General features: G+C 39.9%; 2 protein-coding genes across 4 annotated transcripts in view; one reads left to right on the top strand and one right to left on the bottom strand.

Moving 5' to 3' along the window:
• Positions 1 to 242: 242 nt before the first annotated feature.
• IL7 (interleukin 7) lies at positions 243 to 11,054 on the bottom strand. 2 transcript variants are annotated; one of them, XM_039385308.1, is made up of 6 exons: positions 10,782 to 11,054; positions 7,264 to 7,406; positions 3,642 to 3,728; positions 2,729 to 2,881; positions 1,148 to 1,306; positions 243 to 1,043 (listed from the first exon to the last, which is right to left on the bottom strand). In XM_039385308.1, exons 1-5 carry the CDS (start codon positions 10,789 to 10,791, stop codon positions 1,154 to 1,156), a joined length of 546 nt encoding a protein of 181 aa, XP_039241242.1. In that variant the 5' UTR covers positions 10,792 to 11,054; the 3' UTR covers positions 243 to 1,043; positions 1,148 to 1,153. The 2 variants fall into 2 exon arrangements, with proteins under 2 accessions (XP_039241242.1, XP_027588494.1); XM_027732693.2 differs by having other exon boundaries at positions 243 to 1,306.
• STMN2 (stathmin 2) overlaps positions 10,366 to 24,614 on the top strand; it is a 285,259-nt gene continuing 271,010 nt past the window's right edge. The window contains exon 1 of one of the 2 annotated variants that reach the window (XM_039385306.1): positions 10,366 to 10,613. In XM_039385306.1, coding sequence (XP_039241240.1) covers positions 10,381 to 10,613 — 233 coding nt within the window. In that variant the 5' untranslated portion in view covers positions 10,366 to 10,380. The remainder of the gene's footprint in view (positions 10,614 to 24,614) is intronic. The other variant, XM_039385305.1, reaches the window with a different exon arrangement.

Raw genomic sequence — 24,614 nt, 5'->3', positions numbered from 1 at the left:
GGCCAGGTTACAAGCAGCTAAGAAACAGGTATTTTAAGAGGGGAAGTACCCAACAGCTGGAAGTTACATTACCAACTGTGCTTTTAATGACTGGCTGTGAAAAAAAGCTAAAAATGGAGTAGTGACAGTCAAAAACTGAACAGCCCAATTCCATATAAGACAAATATTTTATTACCAAAGGAGTTATAATATCAAAGTAAGAAACTGCAAAAGAGTTATAAACAACTATAAAAATACTTATATTTATCCAAAAATTAAATATGAACACTTTATTAGTTAAATGCCAATATATTATTCTCTGACAATATTCACACATTTTAATTCATGGTTGTCTAACATCTTAAAACACGTTATATAAAATAATTGCATATAACAAATCACAATCCGAAGCTAAGAAATTCTAGCTCCTCCTGCAGCTAACTATGGGTTAACCAAATTCACAGGACTAGTGCTGCTAGTCAGCTGAACAAACTTACATTCAAGCCTCTCCTTTTTTGCCTTCCATAGGACTTGCTGTCTTGCCTCTACTTCAGAGAGCAGAAGCATGCTACATCTCTCAGAAATCAGTACCCTTTCTAAGTTTTTCAAAAAGTTGACTTCTTCCCTGCTCTTTCCAAACCCAAATCAGTTAGCAGACCATTTGACCTACACTGAAAACACTTCTATGTCAGCAGAACATACACAAGATTAGCTGCTGCTTTGATAGATTGTTACTTTTGGATCTTGATGAGTTTTACATAGGTATAAGGAAACCAGCTACTTTTCCATACTGTTTTCTTCACCTGCAGCTTCTAAGATGATTTTATAAATTGCAGTAGACATGTAAATAGATTGCTTTCATGTGATGGTATTATAAAGTTACTTGAAAAATCAGAATATTCAAAGTAGTTTCCAGAGCACAAAGGTGGGACACAGCCTTCTGTAGAGTTCTTTGTTTCACATGCTGGTCTTTTATTTCCACTTCTTGGACTTCAGCAGCTTGTTCAGTCATTTCTGCTTATTCCATCTCCAGGAACAAGGTACAGTAGCTTTCCATCAGAATTCTGGCATAAAGTGTTTATATAAGCGAGCAAGGTTACTTGAAGAATGCATATAAAATGCAAAGGTACCAAGTAATGCCACTTCAAAAGAAAAGAACAGGATTCACCTGGAATCACCTGGAAATTATTTTTTCAAATTTATTCCAGCAGGATCTAAGGCTAGATATATTTTCTTTCAGTTCACAAACTTCTTGGTTACATTTCTTTCTGGACTGTTCACCTGTCTCTGTATCTTCTTTACCAAATACATTTACATGTGGACAAACCTGAAAAAGAACAGATTGTATTGTTAATTGAGGACTGCTTATTCTATTCCTACAGGCATCTTTTAAAACAAATCCATTCCATTCCATTTCAATAAATCATGCCGGTACCATGCACGGTAAGCCAGAAAGCTGGGCTGCTCACAAAGCAAGCCATGGCAGTACAGCCTGCATCACCCTGATGTTCTCACTCTGAACAGAGCCCTGCTGCCACCCCTGCCCATGGGACTGGGAGAACATGGCTTTGACACACAGCAAACTAGGACAGCTGAAACCAGTGTGTCCAACTGAGATCATGTATGTCCTCTATCAGTGGTTTAAAATTTATCCTCCATTATCTGAAGGACTGGGAAAATAAAGCCAATTAAATTGTGAGCCAAACTTCGACTGCATGTGTTGAGACCGGTGTAACAAGACAGACTTGTTCTAGGGGCTGGTGCTGTGGCCTAGTATTCAGGATCTTAACCAGAAAAAACTACTGTGGTTCCTTTTTCATATTTAATGGCTACTCTTAATTTTTTACTAAATTATTTTAATTGGTCTTCAAAATAAAAACAGGTATCCATGAGGTTAGGTAGGAGTTGCAAGGGTGACACTGACTTTATGACTTTGACTGGGATACCTTTTAAAGGCAAACAGTGGATTCAGCACAGGTGACTAAGCAGATCATCCAACATTACTTTGAAGATCTGGTCCCAGATTATAAGGGTCTCTCCATTTCAGTGAGTAAAAGAATGAGTTAAATGCAGCCTTCAATCCAACTATTTAAGCATTATATCCTATGGTGCCTATGTGGAAACTTTTTGATGTTGGTTAATATTTTTGTGTTCAATAGGTAACACTGAGCCACACTTAAAAGAACACTCTTCCTTTGCTAAGGTAGCCTGTAGATAATTGTGCTACGTTTGAGTGACACATTAAAAAGAAGATTCTGCCAATGGCTAAAAATCCAATTATTATCATGCCTAACTGTTCTTATTGAATTTGAGATACTGTAGTTAAAATAAAGACCAAAGAGATTATGGAAAAGAGACAAACTCCCCCCTAACTGTTAAAACAAACCAGATTAAACATTACTCTTAGGGTAGAACCCCAATGAGAAGTAACAACTATGATTTTATACACTGGAGAAGCTAAACACCTTCTTTGCACGAGTCTGGCCTTTGTCTTTTACTGGAGAATTAACTCAGGTATTTCAGTACTGAACCACATTAGATATCTTCACCATAGGATTCCAGAGGATTGTTTTACTTAGTCTTTGCTTAATGTCTATGATAAGACGTGCTATACAGAGCAAAATTCCTCTTGCATATAACGTGTATGATAGTTGTACCTTTGAGAGGCAGATGTGAGAGTCTGTGTTGAATAGCTCTAAGCAATAAGTCAAATAGGTAAAATAAACTGTAGAACATCATTACCACTTACTTTTTCTTTTCTGTGTCCTTCACATTTGCACTTCAGAACCTGTAATGTCCCACATGAGACGAATGCTGCTTTCCATCTAAAGGCTTTGCTGATTCTTTGCTTATGAAAGAATCTGAGCATGTTGCATGCCATGCTCTGTAGTGATTCTATTTCCTGTAAAGGGAGAAAGAAAAATATGTCCTGAAAGGTCTGCACCATTGATTCTTTGCAATGTTGGTTTGTCTTTAAAAAAAAAAAAACCCTCCATCAATTACCATTAGTTTCTTTTGCTTTCATAGTGCTAATCTTTTCCAATAAAACGCATAAGTACTCTAACGTACCTGCCATGTCTTCAAAATATTTAAAGAAGCAATTTGTAGTAGTAATAATAATAGCATAAGGATGTTAGGGAGAAATCACAGCCATAATGTAATCAATTGATGCTGTTAGGAAAACATGAAGTGATTTTTGGAGTCAGTCCTTCTATCAAGTCATGATAAAATCTGCAGCAACAGCTGACAATTGTGCTTTCTGCCATTTGAGATGTGCCCAAACTATTATTTAAAGCTTTCAGATCTGAAGTGGAAAGCTTAGCTAATAAAAGTTTCTGTAGAAAAATAAAAACAGAGGTTGGGAAATTTTAATGTTTAATTCCATTTCCATTGTACTATTTGTACAGAAAAATCTTTATAGTAGAAAAAAAAAATCCACATTTCTTGGATATGGAATTGCTTAATATTTTAATTTTAAAAATATCAGTCTTCTTGACAAATTCTGTGATTCCAGAGTCATAAAAAAGAACAACCCGAAATATTATGATTTGACTATTAAAAGGTTATATTACTCTCTATCACAATATTTTTTTCAGGGACTGGAGTGTACAGAGAACTCATTTGATGTTATACTCTCTAAATTCTGAGAAGTTAAATCTTACCTGAGTATCATTGCAGAAAAACACTTTGATATTTTTGTGGTTTTTGTTCCTGCAGCACCTGTCACGATTCTGAGCAGATATATTTACCTGTAAAATATCATATATGTTTAGACATGGAAGTACTTTTAATCAAGTGAGGAAGATTTCTGCCTAACAACCAGTGATGTCAACAGTAAATTGTTCTGTAGCATCTCCTCGGTCGGGGTAGCAGTGTTAGTGTACAATTTTGAGCTCTTCCTCAGCAAGCAGGAAAATAAAACCCCAATCCAGCTACACTATCTAAAGGTATTCACAGAATCACACAGAATCACAAAATGGCCAAGGCTGGAAGGAGCCCATCTGGTCCCATGCCCCTGCTGAGACAGGGCCCCTAGAGCCGGTTGCCTAGGACCACGTCCAGATGGGGTTTGAATATCTCCAAGGATGTAGACTCCCTTGGGAACTTGTGCCAGTGCTCAGTCACCCTCATAATGAAAATATTTCTGATGTTCAGAGGGAACCACTTGTGTTTCTGTTTTTGCCCACTGCCCCTTGTCCTATTCCTGGGCACCACTGAGAAGAACCTGTCTCTGTACCCTTTGCCTCCTCTCTTCAGGTATTTATACACATTAATGAGATCGCCCTAAGCCTTCTCTTCTCCAGGCTGAACAGTCCCAGCTCTCAGCCTTTCTTTATTAGACAGATGCTCCAGTCTGTTCATTGTCTTCACGGCTTTTTGCTGGACTTTCTCCAGTAGCTCATTATTTCTCTTGTATGGGGAAGCCCAGAACTGGACATAAATCTGTTAAATTTAAATCTTCATATTCTATCTAATTACTTTGTTCTTTGTCAATTTTGAAACATACAGCAATGTTTAAATCTTAAATCTCTTGAATTCTAACATTGAATACATTAAATACAATGTTTGTCAATGTTCATCTCCATAATACATGACCCAGGCTCTAAACAGCTACAGCACTCACTTTGCTATGTACTAACAGAATATGGCTTAAGCAATATCACTTGTTCCTTTTTGTGACTATAATCTTTATCAATGGTTTAATCTCTGTTATTTTTTTCTTTTACTTTCACACTTGTCATCAAGATGTCAATGGAACCCAACTCAACAAAAGCTTCGTTTTCTTCTTCAGCCTGTATCCATATAACCCAATGCAACCAGAAAGGCTTTGAAAAAGGCAGCTCATGACTATATTGTGTTAGATCTCCTCACTTAGGCGTCTATATGAACACATTAGACAACTTAATTCCTAAAGTTTTTATATATATTTTCATGTAACAGTGTCTATATTTTAGAAGGTCACCCAAGATAAATAGAATTTCATCCAGGAAGTGTTTTCAAAACCAAGACTTTAGGGAGTCAAATATTGATTGGAAAACCAAAAAAACCCCAATAAAACCAAACAAAAAAAGTCAAACCAACAACATTTGGAAGCTAATCTAATTTGGAAGCATGTCTTTGCTTGCACCACAACAGAGTGAAGTTTTGCTGCAGTCACACAGCACCAAAAGTTATAAATAAATAATTAATTGCACAAATAAATAAATAACCAAATAAGTAATCACCCTGAAACCTATATATCTACAACTTCAGTTGCTAACTGCTACGGGATTTACCCATTCCCACTGGCTTCCTCAGATCACCTTTAGTATAACACACAGTAACCACTTATGAAGACAGTTTATTGGCTGTGACTAAACCAACCTAAGGGAAATCTGGACCTCAGAAAAGCCATTAGTGAAAATTAAATTACCTTACAGAGATCTACTATGTAACCCACTAGTAATCTCCATAACTGCTTCAAACATCAGGATGAGGGACTGAAAGCTATTGACTTTGGCTCTGCAATTGTAAGGAAGTGCCTAGTGGGCAGTTGCTATCACCCACACAGCACTGATTTTACATATAAGACAAACGAATCTCTCTTAAACTGGGAAAAATAAAAATAGAAAAATGAAGAAACTTGCGCAGTAGTTACTGGTACATGCCTGTTCTAGGAAGTAAAAGCTTCAGAATTCAGTACATTCCCATTAGTTTCACAAACATTAATTCATTATTTATTTATTTATTTTCATAACTTTTCATTTTCATACAGTCTCCTAAAACACTCCATGTCTTAAAAAAAAGCCTCCATAATATTTATTAAAAATTTGCAATTAAAAAAAAAAAAAAGAAGAGAAAAGATAAGTACTTTCAAAATGTACCTGGAAGAATGGAATTGTTCCATTCAAATCCTTGATGACATCATAAGGCACCAACTGCATCAAACTCTATCCTACAACTGGGCAGTGGCAAACCATTGCCACCTCCAGCCCAGGAAATTCCTCCAGCCTCCCTGACCCTGGAGTTTGAGTGGAGCTGGGATGCACCTCATGCCTCTCCACCACAGGAAGACAGCAAGATCTGCTTCCCAAAGGCTCTTATTTCTGTCATATTATTTTCTCTGATAGGTCAGCTATCCTGTAACCTCTCACCAAGAGAGTTTATTTTTGTTCTGTTGTATTGTTGTCTTATTCAGCAATAAGACAACAAACTGAAGGGAAGAGTTGTCTATTCTAATATGACCATGAATATTTTCTCCAACTATGGTGCCTTGTTCAGGGTAAGGTCACTTATCTACAGAGAAGTACCTTTCTCTCTTCATAATCTCAACAAACACAACATGATCAGAATGTTAAATGATCATTCTCTGACGCTAGAAGTATTTTGTTTCCAGATGAGGGCTGATGTGTCTTGGTAGAGGAAGGTTGGAAACCACTGGCATAGTGCTCTGAAGAATAGTGGTGGACTGTAAGGGTGAAGAAATACAGTGGCTTCTGATTTCACCTTTGGAAAAGCACTGTATACAATTTTGGATTTCGTGCAAACACATCTTGGTTTAAGACTGCAACAGAATTCTCATTGAGTGACAACCTGTCAGAAAAAAAACCATTTTCATGGAAATGCCTCTGCTAATCCAATTATGGTGTTTTCTCCCATGAAAATCTTGACAGATGAATGTAATTGTTAATAAATAATTCATGAAGAACAGTTGGAAGGTAGGTTTTGGGCACAGATTGGTAAACTGTTATGATACTGTTTTGCCAATTTAGAAAAGTTCATTCTTTGTTGGCTAAATAAGATTATCAATAGGTAAAATAAAAAGGAACTTTTATTTTCATATGAATTTTGTGCCTCTATGCATTTGTTTTCAATGGACAACATAAAACTTCAGTCAAGAAGTCTACAATTAGTAGAACAAATTACAAGTTGTGTAAAGTTTTCTTCTTTTGATAAAAACATACAAACAGAAGTAGTCATGAAATTACTTTAGAAAAGAGTACCTTTTAATTCAATATATCATCCTATTTATGGCCAAATGGTACATGTGTCTCACTACATGATGCACAGGCACAAATACCTCTATCACAGTATTCGTACAAGCAAATAGGCAGCATCCACAGATTTCAGAGATTTTAGAGAGACTAAATTGTCACACCCCCTCAAATAAAGCCACTATTCCAGGATAACATGTGGTTTTAAATTGGTCTTTTCTTGTGTTTTAATGTTAGAGCTTTTATTAATATTTTCTATCATCTAAAAATAATCAACATTTTTTTTGAAAGCCCAAGAGCTATTACCTACCAGCTCATTGATGTCGTGAATTAGTATGTTCTCATACTTCACATGGATTTCAGTTGTTTTATTTTCCATTGCGCAACTAGATGAATTCACTGGAGACAGAACAAGGAGCAGTGGCAGAACTGGAAGAGTAGATCTAAAAAAGGCTGGATTACAGGAAGAACAGTTAAATATACATTAAATGCCCCAGAGTGTATGTTTTATTTACAAATACATTCTGTAATCTGTTGAAATAGTTTAAAAGGGATATTCATACCAACAAATGACTAATCCTTCCTTGAGAGAAGGATTCTGCTCCAGATTAAGACACTGTTTGGGTGTCCAAACTCCCTCATACTCTAAGATGATTCAGCCAGCATTAGTAAGAGGATAAAACTACTGAGCTGACCAGCAACTTGGTGACTGCTTGGGCTGAATTCATCTCCAGGCTTCACTGCAAGCATTGGCAAGGTCTCTCCACTGACCATAACCGGCCCATAACCAACCCATAACCACCTCAGGCATATGTAGATAAGTAAGTGTCTTAGTCGAATAAGTTTAGACGTCCAAGTGTCTTAACCTGCAGCTGAATCTCATCCTGACTGTCCATTTTTCATTTGATAAATTCTACAAATCCCCATGAACACATCTTTACATCAAAGGCGTGTTTAAAAACATTTTCAGGCTGACCAAATGTACGAAGCCATACTAATGGTGATAACATGAGAGCGCAACCTTCTCTTCAAGATTTTTGCAATGTTTTGGAACAAATCTCACTGCCCCCCTCTTTGTTTCTCCCTTCAGTGTATTGTCTGGCTTTGCTCAGACCCTGGTCTTCTGTCTTTGGATGACATCCAGGAAAACATGAGTTCTGTGACGACAGGCTGAGAGAAAAGACCAAAATATCAAAAGACCCCAAAGTGACTGACAGGGTAACAGAAGGCTGCAGGTGACTGACCTGGTACTTGGAATGAAGGACTAGGTACATTAGGAAGCCCATAACTGGACTCTGGTCTACAGCTCAACTAGCTAGGATAATGCTTAAATGGAAGGTTTTGAAAAAAAAGCAAAGCTAGAAATTTCTGATGGGGGACTAGTGAAGATCACAGCAGATTGCTGGACTAGTACGAGCTGTTTCTGCCCATCTCTGCTACTGAGTAAGAAGAACAACTGCATAAGGAGTAACTATGGGGTAGAAGCCAGGAAAGGAAGAAGGGATGCCCTGACCCTAGCTGCTACTTTTCTTCCTCTATGGCGAGGATGGGCTGTTGGGTACAGCCAGCCCTGCACTCAAGAGATGGAAACCTCTGGATCTGGGCGTCACTAGCAATCACAGCCTCAGAGAGAAATCTTCAACAACTAAGAAGAAAGCAATGAAACTTGAGCATAATTTTTGCTGACCTACCTAACTTCTGTGACGCAAGAACCCCAAGACACACCACATGCTCCCAGCCATTAAAACAAACAGTCTGTTACAGCCCATCCCAGCCAACTCCAAACACAGAGTATACGCTTCAAAGAAGAAAGCATACCACTTTTCCTGACTACGAAAACCTTGTTTTTCTGATAGATTGCTTGTGAACACGCTGTAATGTACACCTCTGTCCTAGAAAAAGGACTGGAAAAGTTTTACACGTACAAGCTAAATCACAGAAGTCTTCTTGTGGCAGGCTGCCAAATTTTAATGGGAAATTTGATGGATTGAAAACCAAATTTTCTAACCTTTTCAATATACTGATCAATGGAGGTCTATTAGTTTCTCAAAAAAAAAAATCTAGCCTGAAAAGCTAAGTGGATCTTAAATGGATCCTACATGTATAAATATAAAAACCATGTAAGGTGACTCTATTATGATCTTCAAGATCCAAGTGGACACACCTGACTTCCACTTTGTAAATCTCTATGCTAACTATAACTGTGTTGAGCAAATTATCAGTTTGAAGGACTAAGACTTAACATTTTAAGAGATGTTTAAAAACATGCAAGAACTCAATTACAGGACATTTTTCCAATCTCCATTGCACCTCTTGATTCCAGTGCAAAAAAAAAAGAACTGCAATGCTAGTTTGCATTGTAGCAGTAATACAAGCAACTTGGATATGCTGCTTCACAAACATGCTTCAAGAGACAAAAATAACAATCTTCTAATTTAAAACTAATCTAACTGACTCCATCACTTAAAATTTGGTTTGTTCAGCAACAAGTGGAGACAACAGGTGAAAACCGCAAGGTCACTTTTATTTCTTTATTTTTACTTTCTCTGTATTGTACAGATTGTGGGCCTTTTTTAAAATGAGGAAATTACAGAATCAAGGCAGATAGTGAGCTGCACACTTGTGAAGTCCCTTAAGCCTTTGCAGAACCAGGATCGAATCTGTTCAGACATTTCTGAATGAGTCCTCTGGAAGAACCATTAGACGAGTGTCATAAAAAGTTCTGGGAGCTTTACACTGAAAATCGAAAGGGATTTTCTTAAAGTTAGGTAACTTCAAAAGAAGAAGAATTTATAGCACTCCATATGACCAGCACTTCAAAAGAAAGAGAATCTGTATTACTGGTAATACCCCATCTTTTCAGTAAACTCCCAGAAACTCCTAAGTCTTATCTGGAAAGCCCCAAAAATTCTCCCAGAAAAGACAGGAAGACTTAGTATTCCAGTATTTCCAAATAATTGGAAAAACCCTCTTGGATTTTTAATTTTAAAAAATCCTCCTGTGCATGCAGCCCGAGGCGCGCCCCCGGCCACACGCAGCGGAATCCCCGCAGCAGCCCCGGTCCGCCACAACCCACCCTCGCCTCGACGGGCGGCACCCTCTGCCCCTGGACCCGCTCCGCAGCCCGCAGTCCCCGGGCAGCGGGTCGCTGCCAGCTGTTCTCCCTCTGCCCCCCTGAACCCGTGCTCAGGGGCGGGCGGGCGCTCCGCGAGTGAGACCCGAGGGCAAAGCACGGCCGGCGCTGCGCGGCACCTGCTTCGGGCGCGCCCACGGGGCGGCAGGTGCCCACAGCGAGGCAGATGACCACAGGGAAGCTGGTGCCTCCAGCGAAGCTGGTGCCCACAGGGTGGCAGATGCCCACAGCGAGGCAGGTGGCCACAGGGAAGCTGGTGCCCGCGGTGGGTGCAGCGAGGACCGGCGCGGGGTAATGCTTCCCGCAGCTCCCCCGCCCCGCGCCGTCCCGCTGCCTCTGCCACTCCCGAGCTCCGCTTCCCGGCAGCAGGCGGGATGGGAACCGGACGCTTTTACTTTCATTCTACGGGGAAAACTGAAAAAAAAAGCAAAACTGGGAATTTCCCTGACCGTCACCATGAGTTTAAAAGGCACCGGGCGGCACTGCACCAGCAGAGCAGGCGAGACGGCGCGGAGACAGCGGAGCCGGTGAGGAGCCAGCGCGGCCGGGGGTGCGGAGCGGCGCGGAGCAGCGCGGCGGAGCCCAGCCCATCCCAGCCCAGCGCGGGAGGCAGGTGGAGCGGGGCTCCCGTGGAGCGGGCTCTTCCCGCCGCCGCCTTCGGAGCGGAGCGGTGCGGTGCGGGGCTCGCTCCTTACCATGGAACATGGTCCGCGGGGAGGATGTCAGGGAGCTGCGCCGACGGCTCCGCGGTCATGGTGGCGGCACCGTGTCGCCCATGACGCCCGCAGCCCGCGGAGCGCCGCGCAGGGGCCGAGAGGGGCCGCGGCGGCCGGGCGGGGCTCAGCAGCCCCCGGCCGCCCGCCCGCCGAGCGGGGTCGCGGCGCTGTCAGAGGCGGCGGCGGGACGGCCGGGCTTTGCCTTTCCCATGGGGCTCCGCCGGCCGCAGGTACTTTCACTTTCTGCTCCGCCGCGGCGGAGCTGCCCGCGGCTCGGCGGGCGGCGGTCCGGCCGCCGGGGCTGGAGGCATCCCCGCTCCGCTGCCGCAGGGGCGGGAGCGCCCGGGACGGACGTCGCGGAGCGGCTATGGCGGGGCCGAGCCGTGCCGGCGGGGTTACATAGAGCCCCGGCTACACGCCCAGTGCCGTGTGTGCGGCCAGGGAGGGAAGGATGGACCTTGGCAGTGCGCGTGGAAAGATCCGCTCATACGCGGGGAGGATATCCTAAAAAAAAAAAAAAAAAACCCCACACAACACCACTCCGTGTTGTGGAGTCGCTCTTTTGGAGGAGAGGCTTGGTCTGAGAGGTGCTGCGCTGCCCCGTCGCTCCCTCAGCTGCCCTTGGGTGGGTTGTGGGAGGCGCGACTGCCAAGAGGGCTCCGTGTCAGTTCAAGGGTTACTCCAGGCTTTTGGCACGGGGTCAGAAGCGGAAGGTGGATGGTTTTTTTCGGAGTTCTTCGTGTTGTCCCTCCCCCCCCACCCTCCCGGCGGCAAAGTTTATCCTGAGAAATATGAAAGGATTAAGGAAGGGTGGTGAATGGCTCAGGAAGGTGTTTTTCTTTTCCTGCTCTGCGTGAGCACAGAGAGCTAATTCCATAATCCTGCTCCCTTCTCATTAGAGTGCTTTTCTAAGGGGGGGAATAGATACTGGAGTGTGAATATCAAGGAGTAAATATATGGACTGCTCAGGATAGTTTCCTCCCATTCTCTCTCATTGAAGTTGTACCACTTCATTCTTTTGTGAGGAGATTCTTAGTCCTCTTTATTGACTATGAATTATACTCTGCTTTGGATTGGCTATACAGTTCTCATGAGTTTTTCTTTGGCAAAATTAATGAATCCTTCTGTCAAGATTCAAGAAGGAGATGGTTTTTCCACCCCTTCAGCTTTGAGCTGGTTGACTTTACTAATAATTGCACATCACTACCATAATACTCAGGCAAAGAATAATGATTGATGTCAACACAGCTCCATACAAGGAGCAAGCACATGTCATTGCTTGTTCCCTTAATGAGTGTGAGGTTGGATGTGATGGATTGTTCAGATCTTGAATTTGGACAAGGATTTCGACTCACTAATAGGAAAATGATCTAGTTCTTACTGTATTTTAAGTTGTCACTTTTTTTTTTCATTGATTGTTTTCTTTTTTGTCTTCTGTCAAATATTGTCTGAAAACATCCCTCTGTATATTTGAATTTGCTGCCATGTGCAGGTCAGAAAATGCCACAGGACTCTTGGAGGGGATTTGTACCCAGTGTAATTCAAGCAAATTTATCTGTTTCTAGGGTCCAGCACTTAGAGACTTGCACTTTCAATTTTTCAAATGTTTTGAAAAAGCTGCACTATAAAGCTCCAGTCATGCAAAACCCCCCAAAATCAGCTTTCCTTCTGGCAAGTAGTTCTTCCAATTTTTTATGACAGTACATGTGTGCTCACACAATGAGGTAGTTTATGCAGATGTTAGTAAATTGTCAAGGTGTAAAATATAAAGGAAGACTTCTTTAGCTGCTTTGCTTATGTTACTTTCCTGACTGAAACATCAGGAAGACTGATATTTGCTTCAATTTTTTTTTTAAATAATGTGATTGATGCAAGAAGTCAGCGTAGCAGCTTTACACATTAATGGAAACATGACTCCGAAAGGTGCTGGAGTCTTAAAAGGAATTTTACTCTCTTCTTCAGTAGTGGCAGAGTCTTTTTTTTTTTCTTTTTTAGGATGAAAAGTCTGTTAAATGTATAGGAAACTTTTTCTTCAGTCAAAGTGACAGATAGTTGGTGTGATCTTTACTTTGCCCATATCGTGTATTTGGATCCCAATCAATCCCTCTTACATGACCTAACCCTGGACTGTGGCATAAACTTGTGATATAGACATTATTTGATATATTTGTATGTAGAGGGTGATAAAATATTCAAGCTTTTTTTGTGACTTTTATGTGCTTTAAAAAATATTTTGAATCACTATATGCACTTTGTTTTCAAAGTGCTTCTTTTAGTGATTTAACAATGTTTTTTTTCCTGAAAAGGTTACCTGCAGAGCAATAAAATTCAAGTGTTTAGGAGAATATGTTACGCAGATGTAATTGCATATTTTTTAAAGGAAAAATAGATGTAATATTAGAAGAATTAATATAAAACCAATTATGTGAATATCATCTTAACAATACGTTTTTATCAAGAAATCATGAAAGGACTCCTGAAGATATAGAAGTTTATCCCATCTGAGACTCACCTTGTTTAAATGACTGGTATCAATTTGCCCATTTTGGAAAACACAGTTGGTGCTGAGCTGTAAATAGAGACCTCTCCCTCTGGAGTTGAATTAAGCTGTGACTTGACTGTGGCTGGGGGTGAAACCTTTGGGGAGAGAATAAAACTGAAATATTTCTGTAGAATTTCTAAAATGTTAGGTCTCCCACTTCTCTATAATACCTTGACAATTTTTGGACCTGACTGTTTTAATAAGAGATATATTGGCTTTACTATGTAAATAGTTTGACTAAGACTACAAATAAGCGATCTCTGGAAAGAGTGCAGGGCACTGCTGTAAATGTGTGCAGTTTTTTCTTTCACACTGTATTAAAAAAAAACTTTTTAGACAATAAAAGAAGGTACTGCATAGCTAACAACTGAAAGGCACCAGTAATTTTATCTGTTCATGTGTGAACATATTCCATGATTCTGTTCAGTACACTTCCTGAGGATAGTTTCTTTAAAGAAGTTTAAATTCAGATATCCAGTTGTCTGCTGACCTGGTCAAATTTATTCTTAGAAAAGCAGGCATTACATATAAACCTCCAATAGAATACTAAAATTGTTGGGTAGCTACATGATTGCAAAGCACATAATTTCTTGTTAAGATTCAATTCTCTAAAGACTAAATACTTCTGAGAATGTTGCTGTCTTTCTGTAGCTGTTACTTGTCAGCTTGAAAAGGTCTTTTGATCATGACTTTAGATTTGACTTTAGGCTGCTTGGAAACTTACAGCACCATTGATTATATTAGTGTATAACATTAGTTAAAAAGTTATAAATTTTTTATTTCATTTTGGAATAAAATGTACCTGCTGCAGTTGTCACAAACTAATGGGACTCAGGAAAATGTGGCCACTGTTATTATGTTCTTATTTTTAAGAATAAATGTGTCTGACACTTAAATTATTCTCAATTAACTATGGGGGATGGGGAGAAGAAGAGACTATTCTCCCCTACTCCTACCTCTAAATAAATTAACTGGGGTTCGGAGTTACATTTATTGTGCACCCAAAACTCTGATTGATACTCGGGTCTGGGAAGTTCTGATCTTCTGTTGTATTTGGGCAAAACCAAGGGATCTAATCTTGTCATTGCACCAGAACACCCATGTTTTTGAATTACTGTTGCTACTTTTTTTTTCAGTGCTCACCTCAATGACAGGACAAATGACTTGTATACAAAAACACATGAACTGACTGATAAACTGATTATAATGCAGAATTATATCTTACATTAACTCAAATATAATATATGTGTGTGTTTTTCTTTGGTGAGAATTAAATAAAAAGAAGAAAACGGTATTTCTGGAAAATTATTTAGATAAGAGTTGTGAAAGTGTGTGAAGCTCACAGGAAATTTTTATTATCAAGCTATGGAAAAGAAGGGGTCATTACATTCTCTTCCTGTCTTGCTGTACAGGAAGATGCTAATAAAGATTTCATCAAAAGCAATATGCCAAATAAAGGTATTTTGAGAAACCGCCACCAGGAAGGGGAAGTTTCCTAAGAGCAGCACTGCCAATGTGGAGGACATGGTGTGGTGTGAGGCAGTAGTAGTGGGAATCAGGCTCCTCACTCCTGGCTGCCAGGGGCACTACCCATGTTCTCATCCCAGAGCCCGGTGCATGAATCAGGCTTTCCCCTGGCTTCCCTCAGTCACGAGAATTGTTTCTGGTCTTTGTTTGCTGGCGCCTGGGGCGTGCCTGAAACCCAGCTGGTACTGTGCCCCTGGGTCACATCTTCTGCTTGCATCAGCTCCGTGGCAGTGAGAGGCTCCAGAGGGGCGGTCCTCTCCACTGAGTGGAGGCTTTTGAGTTGGCTGTTGTCTGTTTTGGTGCCTCAGAGGAGACTGAATGTGGGAGAAATGAATATTTCAGCCGGGACAAATTATGAAAATCCTGTTCCTTCTTAGTGAGGCACAGAAGAAACAAGGACTTGGGGGTGGGTTTCTGTCAATGCATATTCTTTTGCTTTTCCTACTTTAAAAAATGCTGGTTTAGGGAGGAGGGGAGGTTTGGTAGTAGACCAACAGCGGTCCTTGCAGATATAAACCCCTATTGAAATTATGAAAATTTCATTGCATTTCAGGGCCTTGGAGTTTCCTTTGGTTTTCTTGTTGTGCTTTTAAAAGCTTCTTTTCCAAAATGATAATCAATTATATTTTATTATTTGAGTAAACCTATGTGTCTTTGAGTGGTCTCTCTTTTTTACAAAATTACATGTACGATACAAAAAAGCATTTATGGAACTTTTTAATTTTCCCCTCTCTTCTTCATTGTCCATTATTTGTCTTGAGAAAATGTGTTTAGTGAGTTGGTTTTAGGCAAACTGTTCCTGAAATATTACTCTATTTTTTCCATTTCTTCAATTTACTTTTCCTTTTTTTTTTTCTTTTTCCTTTTTGATTTTTTTTTAAGAGAACTGGAAGTCTTTCTCCTGGTTTTAAAGGCAGCCAGAGAGTCACCCTGAAAAGTTACAGCAAAGTCATTGGAGCCACTGTGCTGGGGAGTAAAATTAAATCTGCAATTTTTTAGAACCAGTGTCTACCTGAGGAATTAGTTTCAGACATTAAATCTTGGAAATATAGTACAAGGTGCTAAAGGGTTTTTTTATCTTTGGTTTGGATTAGTGAATGTGTGTGTCCTGTTACAACAATTCCATTGAAGATTTAGGTCTGTTACTAAATTAATTGAAAGACATTTTTTCTCCATCTGAAAGAAGTGTTTGGTTTTTTGGTTTGGTTTTTGGTTTTTTAATCCCTTCTCTGAATAAATGCTTATTTTAGGAAAGGATATTCTGTGTCCTTCAAACACAACATAAAGCTGACTAACTTCTCCAAGTGTGAAAACAAATTTAAATGTGATGAATTCTGTGAATTTCAGGGTTTTTTTTTATTTTGCTACCCATTTCTTCCCAGCTTTGGTATAGTTTTACTTGATCAACTTTTACTTGATTTGTTTAGTCCAGCAGTATGTTTAAATCCATGCACTTAAAAAACCTTATGAAATGTACCCTTTACCACCAAGAAGCTGCATTTATTGCATGGTAGTAAATTATCTTGAAGAGGAAATCTTCTTAAAACTGATTTAATAAAAAACAATCAATAGAAAGAAATTACTTGAAGCAGAGAACTCTTGTTGTGTGGACTTTGTGGGTCCAATCCCACAAGCATGTGTCTCTTTAATCCAATTTAAGCATACCTCACTTACATGTTTATTTTTAAGCAAAATATTAGTTTGCGTATTTGAAGCTTGAATGAAAAAAGAACGTTTTTCCTTTGAAGATTTGAGTTATCTCTGACATTTATTTTGCTGCTGTCTGGAGTCACCCTGAAATAATTCCAAACACATATCTATCTTTGAAAGTTACAAATTACATTGTAATAGTAGTGTAAACCATTGCAAATGTGTCTTTCTCCATTGTTTGCAGCGAGTATGAGATCTGTGCATGGTTATAGTGGGAGGAGATGGTTAAGAAAGAAGAAAAATTACAATTAAAATATGATGTGTTAATGCAGTTTGCTCAATAAGCATCACTTGGCAAATCAAAACAGTTGGTGCATGCTGAGACCTGAATTTCTTTTTTTAACAAAGTACACTTATATATTACATGAAGATCAAGCCAAAGCATTTTGTAAGAACAGTGTGCAGGTACTGAATCTTTTGTTTTATCATATCCATTTTAAAGGGCTGACTTGGAGACAGTGAATGGATATGTGTGTGCTTGTTCTGTGGTGTTTGAGCCTTTTAGTATCTTTGATTTGTGTTTTCTCCTTCAGCAGGGGTAACAACACTGTCTTCAAAAGAGTGATCTGAAATTGTTCTAACCTACAGAAAAAGGATCAAATAACAACTTAAGCTTTTAAACTAAAGGGAATAAATGAGTGGTTAATAGTAACTTTTTTAAAATTGTTTTAAATTACATTCAGAAATTATTCTCAACATATTAAACAGTGGCAATTTTCAAAATGATGGAGAAGAACCAAAGCTAAATGTGATTTTCAAGACTCCCTTTACCTCATGTTCACAATTACTATTGTCTAATTAATCAGTCTTTAATAGGCTGTTGTGATTCGGAAACACGTTCTAGAATGTCACACTTCGCGTTGCAGATTTGAGTCTCTTTCAAGGTATTAAAAAGGCATGTAGTTTTGCAGAAACAACAACAATAGGAGAGGCAGCTAATGAAGGTTGGTATATCAATAGTAAAGGTTTCCTGACTCAGCAATTTTTAACCCCTTTCTCTGCAGAATTGTTGAAGAAATGTACCATATATCTCTTATTTCTTATCTATGGCTTATTTGTTGGGATGCTGGGTCATACGGTTTTGGAAAGAAAAATAACTTGCCAGTATTTCAAGTTATTTCACAGACAGGGTTACATTTTGCCACCTGTTTTGTCTGAGGTATTTTTATATGGGCACTGAGAAGCTGTGGCATTTTCTGTGTGTGTCACACCCAGTGCTGTCTGTTATCTTTTCTGCCCCAGATGATACAATTTAGTGCCTTTTTTCTGTGTATGGTTAAGATTAGGGCAAGGCTGTGAGCAAGGCAGCTGAAGATGTGTCTAGGTAAGACTGTGTGACTGGGACATTTAGGGAGATGAATAAGGGTTTCAGCTGGGGGATATGGGTCTCTTCAGGAGTGCTAGTCCGTTACTGACAACCTGGGCCCCTAAATCAGGAGTGCTTTGTAAGGTGTTAGAACTGCCACATCTTCTTCCACAGAAGAAAAGCCTTGCGGACATCACAGCATCATATACACTGTCTTTAGTTGCTTCTGAGAAACACCCTAGAAAGGGATCCCTGTGCCACAGTGTTTTCACATTTGTCTTATGATCCCTTAAGGCACTTCTGGTACAGAAGTGTGGTACTAAGTGTACACATACTTGGGGTTCTCCTGGGGAAAATACCAGTCTCAAATCCGTGTGACATTCTTCTTGCATTTATCCTGCCCCAACTCAATCTTCCTTATGCCCTTCTCTGCTTATAAGGGTCTTATTTGAATGCAGATATTAGCCAGTGGTGCTTATAACACAGTTTGTGAACCTGGACAAAAAGTCTTCCCCAGTGCTTATTGGTGAATATACTAGCAGGTAAATACATCAAATCTGCTTCCATGGTTTTGGACTGAGGCATAAAGGAGATGTATGGACAGCTTCCACTAATTGCAGATCCTGGGGCACAAGCTAAAATTGCTGTTCCCTCCATTTTCCTGGAGGGAAATCCTGGGGAAGGATTCTGGAATAACCTTTAACTGGGTGCTGGAGTCTGGCTTAAGCCACTGGAAGATTGCCTCTCTCTGACTCTGTCAAAAGACACCTTTTTAGCCATTGCCCTGCAAAGAAGCCCCCTATTGCCAGTAACTTCTGGTAAGCAAATTACCTAAGAGCTTGGTCAAGAAAACTTACATCCTACAGTGACCTTTCAAACTTTTCTAAATCTGAGATGGAGATCTACCCTGCTGTGGTCATAACAAGACAGGGCAGCCCCACTAGGGAGGGGGAACAGGAGGATAGCCTTCTGCTCCCTGCGATCAAGGCATTTTCCGCAAGACACATGTATAGAAAATTAAATGGGATGCCCACTTCCACTCCTTGAATGTCTGGATTCAGTGGGATACGTACCTCCCTTCTGGTGCCAATTAAATCTGTTCTTCGCCCTTTTTTAGAGGCTTTTCTAAAAGCTGCCAGGTCCGGAAAAGCAAAAAGTGCTCAGTATTGTCAAGGCTGGAGTCCCCACTACTAAGCCCTGGTGCACAGGTTGGATGAGTGCCTTTGGAAGAATCAGGGGGAGTATCCAAAGACAGGCTAGGGCCAGACCAGCTGGTAACAAACTTATTAAATACTCAGGGATTCCTTCCCTCCCTTTTCAGTCCTGTGCCCAGGATGTGCACCGGGGATGCACACCCTGGTGCGCCAGCCTGAGAGTGCTGAGAAGGAACTGGCTCCATAGGAATGATAAGGTGTACTGTGTTCACAGGGAGCTGTCAGTGCAGCTTCCCAGATTTTCTGCACCATCTATGGATGCAGAGGAGTAGAAGGTTACAGCATTTTCCTTTTCCCTCCAGAAACACTGTGTGAGGATACTTTGTGGTTATCTTGCCCCACCACAGGCAGAAACTGAAGATCATAAATATGGCATATTGATATTACTTTTACAATAGTGTTTAAAACATAGCAAGAAGGTAAAGTGGGCATGATTTTTGCAGTGCAACACCAGTTGTGAAAATGTTGGAGATCCTCTTTGGATAAACTCAAGGACTAGCCTGTTTTTTCCCCCTCTGCTCACCTGGGCCATATGTGTCTGCCAGAGACTGAGGCACTGCTCAGCACCTTGACCTCTTACAGCATGTTGGCATCACTGCACTCAGAGCAAACAAGGAAAGAAGTTACTTAAGAGTAAAATGACAAAAACTTGCATATGTATGCAGTGCGAATTGGCATCACAGTGTCGGCCACAGCCAGCATAGGTTTTTCCTTGTCAAATTACAATACCATATTTGACTGGTCCTGTTCGAACATGGGCACCAAATAAATGGGAGGAGAAGGGGAAAACGGGAGTAGTCTGGAAATCACTCTCATCTTTCACTCAGGCAGTGCTCTGCATGAGCTCTGATTGTGAGGCAGGCTGTGGTTGTGCTACATGTGAAATGACTGCCATGCACTGCATGTCAGTCCCACAGAGTCAGCAGCTAAACAAAATGGTAAGTCAGGTGAGAGATGTGCCTGAAACAGGTCAGGCTGGAAGGGCTTTAGCAGCGTGTCTGGAGGTGTAGATTGTGCTGCACTGTCCCATGGGCCACACAGTGATTTCTGGAACAAGGCTATAAGCTCAACAGTGTGGAAAAGCTTCAGGTACAATCAGGATTGCAGAATACTTTGGCCCCATTTGTAAGTAAAGCAACCTGTAAAGCAAGACAACATATAAGCTGTGTTGCCTTCCTTAGTAGGGGAGATCTACCTGCTCCTCCTGCTCCCTACAGTGCTCATGCTTTTTAAAATTAAATTATCCATTGTTTACAAATTGAAAGTACTCCTGAAAGTGAGGACTGGAATTCACATATGGGTTTTATTTTTTATTATCTCTGTAGTAAGTGCTGAAGTGTTAGGAGATTAAACAAAATTACACAATACAAGTGTGGGAAAAGTGAATAAAGCATGCTTCTCTAAGTAAGATGCCTTTAGCTTCTATTATTATCAGATTAACCCAAAAGTCATCCTTTACTAAGAATAACTTCAAAAAAAGGTTGAAGGACTTTGTTTCCCTTCCAAGGCTACTTGGAGAAGAGGAGGTGGACCAGAATAGGATTTTTAAGTTAGCAAAAGCCCCTAGGATGACCCCAATGCTTAGCTTTAGTTACATGTAAAATTGTTTGTCTGATGACTTTTTGGCTGCTGCTTTATTCTTGTGTTCCTTTAGTTTTAAACCAAATAAAGGTGTGTCTGTTCTCAGCCTGAAAATATTATTGATAGATTATTTTAGGAAAAGTTAAGTAAAAACTGGCTGGTTGACTTCTGAAAGGAGGACAGGCGCTGAAGGAAAATACTTGCTAAGATGTAACTTGTTCAGTGTAGCTGCTCACAAGTGAGAGAAAATTGGCATAGCTCACACAAAACATTTTTACTGTTCCAGTTAAAACTTGATATGATCTGTCAGCTGTAGCAAATATTTGTGCTGGTTTTTGCAGGTATCTGCCAGTGTGTGCCTGTGTGTGCAAATGTTAAAGGGTGCCCTTCCCTTGCTGTTTGAGGGTGCTTGCAACATAGTGGGAAAGGAGGATGTCTGTTCTGGAGCAGCAGAGAAATAAGTGGCAAAGGCTCATGGAAAGTGCTTCATTGCTCCATATTGGTAGGCCCAAAATTAAAAGTGTTGCATCTGATGGAAACATTTTCATGCTGTTGTCCTTTATCAAAAAGCAGTCTGATTTCCAATCCTCCTTTTCAATAACCAGTGAAAATTTTGCTTGCTTTCTCCTGTCTGTGCCATCTGCGAGATAATCAATATTTTGCCCTTGTAGAGGCATGAATACAGATTGATTTCAGAGATACATACTTCTGAATAGGTAGTATCAGTAGAAGTGTCAAGGCTGAAAGATAGTTTATTTGATTTGTAGAGTGATAACCAGATAAACTGATAAGTGTATTGCTAACTGAACCCAGTGACGTGCACCACAATGATTATTATGCAGGTAACTGCTTCATCCAAGTGCCACTGTCACTTAGTGCTGTCATTAACAATTAATGTCGTGACTACACACTCAGAACTACCACTGCTAAGTGTCCTCCCAGTCGTTTCTCTGACATAGAAAAAGAAGCACGCAGATATAATTATTTTTTTATCTGATAGGTCATTTGCCACTTACCCTGAAGAAAATGACCCATTAGGTAGAAGTTTTCACAAAGTAGAAGATAATTATGGGATATGAAGACCAGTTAGAAAACAGAAGAATTATTTCTGTTATACATTTATTATCTCTGATGGAGCTTCCAGTCAAACAGGTCAGTAAGCCAAAAAATTTCTGAAATCTGCCCTTGGGTATTGAGTGATAGTGGTGGTCATAAAGTACCTGGTATTTTTTAGTTAAAATGAATAATTATACATCTCAAGATGCCATGTTATTTCAGATGGTTTTGTAAAACAAATACTGTTTAAGCTTAGAAAAAAAAAGATTTATTGAGCAAAAATGCTTTTTGCTTTTGACTGTCTCCCTTCTATGATAGAGATGAATACAGTTTTGATCTCTGAAGTCACATTTGAGAATTCTGGGTAAGTCTTTAACAAAAGAAAGTTGCCTAAATTCGGCAACTTGCCAAAAAGTGAGAATACATATTCAGTCTCATCTCCAAAGCCACTAATTCCCAAGCCATTCTGAGTTCCTGTCTTCTGCCTCCTAATTTAGGTGACCAGAGCACAGCTCAGAGGTTGGGAGAGACGTGTTATGCAATGCTTGTTTAGTGTGACAGATTTTGGCCAACACATAGCAACTGGAACTTAGCAGTGTAGCTAGTCTGCAAGTCAAATTCTGCATAGACATGTTTACCTTTTTGTTAGCTATAAAACATGTTTGGGGGATTACATCAAATACTGTGCTCTGATAACAGGAGCTGTAGTCTCGCCAATTTGGAAACTTAAATGGCTGATGCTTTACACACTGAATTTGTACAGTATAGTGGGTATGAAATTTTCCCTGTAGCTCATTGCTGTTTTAGGCCATGTCCTTAATGGATGCCAGTTTAACAAGGTGTAATGTACTTTATTTGAGATTATAACAATCTGACCTTCTGTTGTATGCAGCTATCTGAAATTGTATGTGCTTCACAAATGGATTAGATGACTTTTTATAGTAGTTTAACTTCTACTAATTCCTTCTAAATGCACTAAAATTTCCTAATGTGCTATAGTTTACAGATGTCTCCTTCTGGATCCATTCTCTGCATTCTTGGGAAGAATGCAATTAGAAAAAATAAACAAAACAACGTGTGCAGAAGTGGATTACTTTGTGGAATACCTATTGTCTTCCTAGTTAATCCTAAAATTCTGGACTACAAATCTGTTCAGGCCTACTCTGAGAAGTAGTGTCATAATGCTATGTGGATATATGAGGATGTGAAGTGCTGACAGTGAAGGATATGAAATCTTCCTTTATAAACTTCAGTGATTCATATATTAAGTAATCTACTTCCTTGCAGCACTAAGTCACACTATAATACAGGAGTTGTTGGACATAAATCTGTTGAGCTTCTTTCATAGTTAGGCCACAACTAATACCTGCTGTCTGAATATTACAAAAGCGTCCCTCAGTGTCTCTTAAAAAGTACAGGTTTTACTTTCCTATTTGATAGAATCCTGCTATGGATTTTATACATGTAATACATTCTTAAGTTATTGTACAGTTGGATTTTAACCAATTACCAGTATGCAAAAAAACCCTGTCATAACACTAGTAACATTTTGTATGTAGTCACAGACTACAAAACACCTATAATCTTTGGTTTTTTCCCTTAGAACTTCTTCCTTTTTAGTAGAATGATTATATAGGAATTGGAAAACCATCATATCAATCCTCTTCTCTGACAAAAATACATGAGATTTTAGTTTTTGTATTCATGAAAAAAAAATCTCTAAGGCTGAATAGAATAAATAAGATTGTTAAAACCAAGACTCCCAGACCGTAGGACTATATTCAACTTAAGTCAATTTTGGAAATGTTTAATTGTTGTCAATATTTTACTGAAGAGAGCTTATTTAAAGCTGGTTAGTACTTGACTTATATGCAAATATATTGTGTAAAGAGTCCTTCTCTCCATACTGCATTGTCACTGCAGTGTCCTCTTCTTGTCAGCCTAGTGCTACCTTTTAAGCAGTGCTCTCACTGGATTTGTACCTTCTTATCCTAAAGTACTGGTTTCATTGATTGTTATGAACAGCAAGTTGGCTATCATGAAGATACACAGTTCCTCCAAAATTGGCAGCGGGGTGAAAGAAACTCAATGCCTTGACAGAAGGAGTGGCTGTAATATAAACTTGCGCTTTGTTGTAAATCAGATAATCAACATGAGAGAAGGAATTCTGAAATCTTGCAGTTTGCAGACAACCTGATAGGCAAAGCTAGAGAAAACCAAGCGTGGTTTGGTCCCTGTGTTTTGTTTTGTTTTGTTTTTTTTTCTGTACGTGGTACTGTACTGCCACTGTGCTGGAGCAGGGCTTAGGAGTATGTCTGAAGTGTCCTAACAGAGCTTTGTCCTTCTTCGTGAAAGTTTTTCCTAATGGAGCCGAACCGGAAATTGCTTGCCCTTTTCTAAGCAACAAAGGTCAGAAGTGAATGCCACTATAGTGTGCTCATAGTTCTGTCCCTAGCTTTGTGTTGCCCTGACAAATTATGATAGATTACATTCATGACCATGTGTGAGTTTGTATGAGAGTGCATGTATGAGTTTTGCAGAGCTTAAAAGAAGTAGAGATGTTGGAATGCTGTTTTCTAGAGACCTTTTGCTGCCTTTGTACTCTGAAAATTATTCTGTGGGTTTGAAAAATGTAGTGAGAAAACATTTTTGCAGACATGGATGCTCTAAATATTTGTTCATTGAAGGGTTTTGAAATTCTTGCTGCCTTAAGACAGCTGGCTGATCATGTTGAGCAGGCACTGCTCCAGACACTGTGTGCTTACAGGATGGTATCTCATGCAGTTCTGCAGAGTAGATGGGGATCTTGTGTGACTGCAAAAGGAAGTAGTGTCTTTTGTATATCTGTTGTGATACAGCCCCATCATAAAAGCACT

This window comes from Pipra filicauda, unplaced genomic scaffold (assembly GCF_003945595.2).
Source record: "Pipra filicauda isolate LSUMZ 115617 unplaced genomic scaffold, ASM394559v2 scaffold400_size1120237_pilon, whole genome shotgun sequence".
In the NCBI taxonomy this organism is placed as follows: domain Eukaryota; kingdom Metazoa; phylum Chordata; class Aves; order Passeriformes; family Pipridae; genus Pipra; species Pipra filicauda.
This window is presented reverse-complemented; position numbering and strand designations above follow the sequence as displayed.